At 43.7% G+C, this 7,156-nt stretch overlaps 1 protein-coding gene across 2 annotated transcripts in view; it reads right to left on the bottom strand.

Annotated features, from left to right (window-relative positions):
* LOC109531313 (FERM and PDZ domain-containing protein 4-like) overlaps positions 1 to 6,029 on the bottom strand; it is a 38,786-nt gene extending 32,757 nt beyond the window's left edge. Inside the window, exon 1 of one of the 2 annotated variants that reach the window (XM_019895551.1) lies at positions 5,864 to 6,029. In XM_019895551.1, coding sequence (XP_019751110.1) covers positions 5,864 to 5,907 — 44 coding nt within the window. In that variant the 5' untranslated portion in view covers positions 5,908 to 6,029. The remainder of the gene's footprint in view (positions 1 to 5,863) is intronic. The other variant, XM_019895552.1, reaches the window with a different exon arrangement.
* Between the last annotated feature and the right edge of the window lie 1,127 nt (positions 6,030 to 7,156).

Below are 7,156 nucleotides of genomic sequence, written 5' to 3' on the forward strand. Positions count from 1 at the left end.
CCCCACCCCCAAAAAGAAAAAGTGGAGCTTCCACAAGTCAGGTGGAGAGATTATTCCTGTTGTCTGGGCTTCTGCATGGCTGAGTGATTGCTGTGTCCTCGCCTCGCAAATCCACTACAGCGCATGCAAAAGGATCTGTGTGTGGAGCTTCCACCCGCTGGTTAGATCCTTCAAAGCATGCCTGTGTTAAGCCACCTTCATTTAATTTCCATCGCCGAGGAATTATGTGCGGGAGCCGCGCACTAACAACAGCTTTGGACGGAGGCAGGGAAAGAGAGAAAAACAGAGAGAGAGAGCGAGAGAGAGAGAAAGGATGGAGGGAGGGAACGAGCGAGGTTCAGGGATGGAGGAATGTGAAAGGGAGTGCATAGGAGCCACAAGAATTCCATCTAAAGGATGCAGCCGGTTATGCAGAAGTCCCCAAAGGTGGGTGTCATCAATCAGTCGCACGGCCACGAAGAGGGGGGACGCCGTGTATATTGTTGCCGGAAAAAGCAACAGCTGGAGAGAATGTACCCCCCCCCCAACCCCCGCCCCCACCTCCTCACAGCTGCACATGATAACTGGGGTCTGCATTTACGATGTTGACCTTTCAAAACTGTTAAAGCTTCCTCGCCGTCATATCACGCAGAACACGTTGCGTTCCTGTTATCCAGAAAAAGGCTGCCGTCGAGATGAGAACCTTGAACCTCAGATGTGCAAGCCATTAGTGCTGCTCAAAATATATTCCGTGAAGCTAATTAAGTCATTAGAAAAAAAAACAAACATTTAGATCAATTATTTTCTGTTCCAGAGTTAATATTGTCACCTGATGAATATGATGAAAGAAAAACACACTGATAGCATAAAATACAACGCAGTCTCCTTACAAATGAGAAGCCCTCATATGCAAGTTGTACGTCACATTCCAGATGTACCTTCCACATCCGGCTTTTAACATTTAAGACTAAAACCCAATCGGGGCAAACATTTTAGTAAGCGGTCATGAAGCGTACCGGAAGAAACAAAAATCATTTGGGCGCTACCGACCAGTTATATGGCAATCAGATGAATTCTTTCAACGAGAGTCTTGACAGTGATCTTGTTCATTATGCTGAACTCAATTTTAACAGCAGACACGTGTGTCTATTTTGAGGAGTTTTACAGCCCAGTTGAAATCCCAACTAATAAACTGATAGAGGATTAGCATTCTGGGTATACAGCTAGCCAAGTTTTCTTATTCTTCATCGCATGGCAAGCTACTCTCATATGCAGTGCCCACTAAAAGTTTTCCTCAGCCCTTTCCTATCCACGAGCAGCTTTGGGCAGTAAGTGAATCCAGTTCTTGTGTCAAGGCACGCATTTTTGGTTGTGGGAGGAATCCGAAACACGGCAAAATCAGGTGCTGCAAGGAGCCCACGCCAGAATCGAACTCTGTACCTTCTTTGGAACACGTGACAAGTATGAAGAGTCAAGTTGCAGCTGTGTGGGCACTTCACTCATTAGCGGGTTTTTTGCTTTCTGTCTCGGGCAATTTCCTCAGCGTTTTAAACTGCCACTTCTGAAATTGCAATCTGCACAGCTTTTGGTGTTTGTGAGTTGCCGTTCGATTGCACTTTCATTTAACATTTCTTCATTTCCCAGTGATCTCCATAATATGGTTGACTTGACTTTCTAATTTGCTTTATTGGGTTGAGCATGCAGTTTGTTTGTACTTATGCTCTTCCACATTGGCTGGGTAGTTCGCAGTCACGTGCAATTTAAACTGTTGCGGAGAGTCAGGCAAATGAAGAGGAAGAAAGAACGCTAATGCTGAAAAGAACGCGAACGGCAAAGCGATGGTTTCTCGAATTATTTGTCGATGGAGTTTGAATGAAACTATTCTGGCAGACACTCTGCATCGTATGATTTGAGCAGTTATTTGTCAGTTATTTGCTCAGTGTTCAGAGCTCAAGTTCAAACCCTAAGGACAGAAAACGCGCTGTAACAACAACGGTAAGTGGAGGAAAGGCGGACTGATGCTGAAGTTGTCTTACTGCCGAATAGCACATTTGAATATAAAAATGCCATGAATCAAATCACCGAGTCGAAGGAAATAACAGTGAGCCAAGTAAAAAAAAAAAAAAGGAATCCACAGGTTTCAACCTACATTTGGTTGAAAAAAAAAAACACGCTTTAAATTTTGATGAAGAATCATTGCGGGTCTGTTCATCAAAGAAGAAAAATAAGCCTTCATAAATCAAACCCATCGGCTGGGGCACCGCTGTCAAAGCCCGCCAAGAGCCAATTAGGCTCGTTTGTGATCCGAGGAGGGCTGATATTTCTTCATGTGCCGCTGACCATTTCATTTTTTTTTTTTTTTTTTGATGAAAGCAGCATTTTTTCCGAAAAGGAAGTACTCTACCAGAAAGCGCTAACATCAAATCTGTCGACAGAGAGCATCTGCTCCGCTGTGGGCAGCTAATTAATGTTGGCAATAAATTTGCTCAGGTAAAAATGACGTTTTATACTCTGGACAGGTATAAACAAATGTAGCCAGACTGTAGAAAATTGTAGCGAATCCATCGACAAAATATTGCATTTTTGAAAACTCATGTTTCATCCAGGTAACAGTGGATTAGCATGCCCTCCTCACAATTTTCGGTCTCGCCCACCTGTGAGGAACTTGCTGTTACATTTATAATTTGCTGTTTTTCGGATACTCCCGCTTCCACCCACACCCCAAGAAAATGTTCAATTCATTGAAGACACCAAATTCACCAGTGGTGTGAGTATGAGCGTGAATGATTGATTGTACAGATACACCTTGCGATTGCCTGGCGATGCACCCTGAGATAATCTCGCACGATTATATAAGCACTATTCGATAAGCAACCCAAATGTGGCATTGCTTTTACAACACCTGTGCATGACTCATTCTCTCCCATCTTGTATGTTGAGCCAGTAAAGTGAGTCGTTGACTGAGGATAGCGTGTAGTGAGAAGGCCCTCTTCTACTTATTCACCGGTGCAACCTTGGAAAGTAACAAAAACATTTGACCCCCTCCACCAGTTTGTCTGATGGACACAAAATCAAACAGGTGTCTCATGACAGGAGGCACCAAAAAGTGTCATGAACCTCTGTCTGGAAATCTATTTGAAGTCACCCATTTTGTTGTCCTCCTTTCCATTTAATTCATAGCCATTTTCACGCTTTATGAAACAAAAATGGCTGATTGTTGCCAAGTTTACTTCGCAGATGTTTAATTACAATCACAAAAGTCCAATTACAACAAAAACAATTTTCTTGAGGTCACATGTTAACCAAACCTGTTGTTCTATTGATGGTCCTAAAAGATTTACCGGTATTTGCCATTTTTACTAAATTGGTCACAGCTGCCAGTGCTAACAGGAAATATCTGAAAACCGTAGGTGTCACAACCTCCTCAGAGGGCTTTTATCATACAATATCAACCACAAGAGTTCAACTGCATTTTCACCCCCTCTTCTAGATTAGCAGCTGAGCTCGATCCCATCTGACTTGGGGCTCAAGGAGGGCTAGCATACAACCTGAACTGGTCGCTAGTCATTCAAAGACAGAAGAAAAGCAAAAACATTTTCATAAATGTTTTGAGTTACGTCAATGCATGCGTGCGGATCATGGTGACAGATACGGGGTCGTAATTTAATTTCATTCAAGAAGCTCAAATCTCCCCCCAAAATTCATATGCTTGGCTCACAACCGTTAGCATTTTTGTATACCGCAGTATAATAATAGCATGCCCTAAGTTATTCCTCCCAGTTGTGTAATTACAGCAAATCTATGCCGGGTGCTTGGAAGAATAATAAGCATAAATCAATAAAAATGTCAGATAGGAATGGATGAACTAACCACAAGTAATCACAAAACAAAAAAGCGGTGGATGCTAGCGGGTGATTTTCGAGCCACAATTTGTTGCTGCCTCCCTCAAGTCAAGAGGCAACGCTCCTCTATTAAAAATGCCACAACTTGTAAGCCTTTGCTGCGACTGATGCGCCCAATAAAGAATGTTGTCCCCATGACTCAGGGTCAGTCTCACACTTTGTTTTGTTTTATTTTGATTTTTTCTGACCTGCGTCACAAAGGCAACGCTAATGAAAAAGACCAAGCACCTTTTTCTTTCTTTTTTTTCTTTTTTCTTTTATATTTTGACGATGTCCCAGATTGTTGTGGGACAAAAAAAAGCAGTCTTGCGTATTTGCTAGAGCAGAGTATAAGGGATGAACCCAGTGAATGAAGAGATGAGGCCCGATCTGCTTTAAATATAGCAACAGTGTCCTTTGGCGGTCGCTTTGGAAAGACTCAGCGTATTCTGGACAGTTGTGTTTGCCCATTCGGCCTTGCGGGCCCGAAGCCAACGTGAGTGGCAGCGGATATTAAGGTCAGACGGCAGCGTGATCTAAGGAGAATATGGCTGAAGCTCTACACATCCAATCCCACTTACCCCGCACTCTACCCTCTGATTTACTTTCGATTCAGCTGAATTCAGTCGTTTTGGGAACGAACACTCGGTCACTTAAAAACTCAACAGTGCATAAATGTTGCAGGACCCTGCCTTGGGATAACCGCACACCTCTAAAAGCTGAAAATAAGCAGAGTGCAGCCATTCTGCATGAATTTCAAAACGCGCTGGACAACAAAGGGCAGGAATGTTTACTTTGACGCATCGGAGCATTGGCATCATTTGGGAATCGACACAGCCTTGGACTGCGGAAGATGCGTTTCATTAACATTTTGCGGTTTCTTGCATTGCCGAGTATTGTTGCTGTCGCATCACTTTCACCGAATGTATGCGAGTAAGCATGATTGGCAACTTTGCAGCGCTCATTTGACCCTTTCTCAACCTAATTAACTCGTCTATCCTTTTAAATGATATAAAATATTGCCTATCAGTGATTTTTTTGTTGCATGGGTAGTTTTTTTTTTTTTTCTTACCAGGATTTAAAAACATTGACACTCGAGGCTGACCTCCATTCTGTTGGCAGCTTATTCCAAAGTGCACAAAAGTCCACATTTCCTCACAAGCTAGCCGTGATCCAAAATAGCTCGCTCACTTGTTGTACTTTTCCGGTCCAATTGACAGAGAAGAGGATATCTTGTGATTTTCCGACATCTGTCTGCTACCGTAGCGCCAAAAGTATTGCAATTTACTCATGCGATGATAATTTTTGCTGATGTATTCAGTGAATTAAATGGCTTTTAGGGAGTAAGATTAAAGATGGCAGTGATGAAGTGTTTCCTGGATGAGTAGTCATTTTCTCTGCACCTGCTTTTAAATTCATCAGTAATAAAACTGTATTTGGAACGCGGGTCACTGGCGGGCCAAATCTGGTCGTTTCTACGTAATGTTAAGTTTCCCCCAGCATGTAGTGTAGTGTTTTAATCCAAACAAAACACTCACTACAGTACACATTTCCGAAGTTATCTATGCGAGGCACAGACTTCGTAGCCTCAGGCTGCACGCAGCAACTTGACTGAAGAAGTCTGTTCCTCCTTTTTATCTGCACGGCCTCAAATTTGAACCCGCCGCTCCCTCTACTTTTACTTATCTGAAGCCAGACTGGCTCCATACGCCATACTAATCACTGAGTAATGATGATGATGATGAGGATAATGATAACATTACCATAGAACGATCCATCATGAAATGAGCAAATGTCTTCAGGTACATGTTAAATCTCGCATTCATATCGGTATCGCAATATTCATGACAACAATTGCATCTTATTCCACTATCGTCCTAATGCAACACTGGCGTTACTTTAGAGAATTTCCAACAACATCGTGCAACAGCAAGCGTCTAGCGTGAGCCGGTGACTTGAGTTATATCACGAGACAACACAAGAGCCACCGGGGGCCTACTCACTGAATGACAGTGAAGATGCCGAGTTCGTTGTCGTCCGGGTTCATTGTTGCTGACAGGTTCTCGGCGTGGGTGCTCCTTCCCAGCGTTTCCCGTCAAGGCATTTAGAACCCCACCCCCCTCTCCCCTCGGCACATTGAAACACTCTCAGCCGCACTCCCCCTTCCAACTCAGCAAAGTTTGCCCTCTTGCTTTTATTTGGACTTTTCCTTTCTTGTCTGACTGAGCCCCGTTCGCTTGTGATTGCGCACAGTGGCCCCGTCCGAGCGACTGGCCCCGTGCCCCCGGGGAGGAGAGCGAGCTAACATCACATTCCAGGCCAGTGCATCAGAAAACAGAGGGATCAATGGCGAACAGCTGGACTCCAACGGGGCGTCGCTTCGGCCCGGGCTGCCTAGATGAGCATGTTGTTTGGGCAAAATTCACCTACGCTCCACTAGGCCGCCGACAGGGAAGTGACGCACTTTAGCGGAGGAACGACCGCAAAGGCGTTATTTACGTTCTTTCTGCACAGCAATTCGCAATAGATGACAGAAGAATCCGATCCCGGTATGGGGGGCTTTTAACGATGGCATGTGTTACAGGCAGGAGAGCTTAAAATTAAGCTGAAAACATAATCCAACTCTATCATTATCTGCCTGCCAACTGTCAACCTTAAACGAGCCAAGCCTAAATCCTATATAAACCACCGAACTGGATCTTAACCTAACATTTTTTATTTATTTATTTTTTTTACCCCCCCCCCATCCACATTTGATCGTTTTAACTCTACGTTTGAAGGCATTCTCCTCATGGTGTTTTAACATTGTTTCTTGTTTACGCTGTTTTATTCCACGCAGTCGGCCATGCAGGATTGGCGGACACAGTCTTCCATTAGTTATGAACAAAGGCACGCGTCTTTGCCGCTGCGAGCAAATGGAGTTGCTTGCGTAACACAGCCCCGACACGTTGACGCAGAAGCCTTTCAAGAGCTGAAAGTTCAGCTCGCAACTCCACGAGGATGGCATTTTCTTTTGTCTTTTTTTGTATGCTTGTGCAGAAATAATATAAGGGCGCACACTGATGAGAAATGTGTACTAGTGAGAACCGTGGTAGTTGTTTTACGAGAATGAAGTGGTCGATATGTGAAGGGGCGGGGGAGGGGGGGCGCTTTTTTCACAAGAACTGATGATCAATGAGAGTGTGTGAGAATTTACATTTTTCTCATTTTGCTGGTAACACTACTAAAGGTAAATAGTGCATTACTTTATTTTACGTATTTAATGTCATTTTAGAACAATCTTAATTTTGTGAGGA

Source organism: Hippocampus comes, unplaced genomic scaffold (genome assembly GCF_001891065.2).
Source record: "Hippocampus comes isolate QL1 unplaced genomic scaffold, H_comes_QL1_v1.1 scaffold237, whole genome shotgun sequence".
In the NCBI taxonomy this organism is placed as follows: domain Eukaryota; kingdom Metazoa; phylum Chordata; class Actinopteri; order Syngnathiformes; family Syngnathidae; genus Hippocampus; species Hippocampus comes.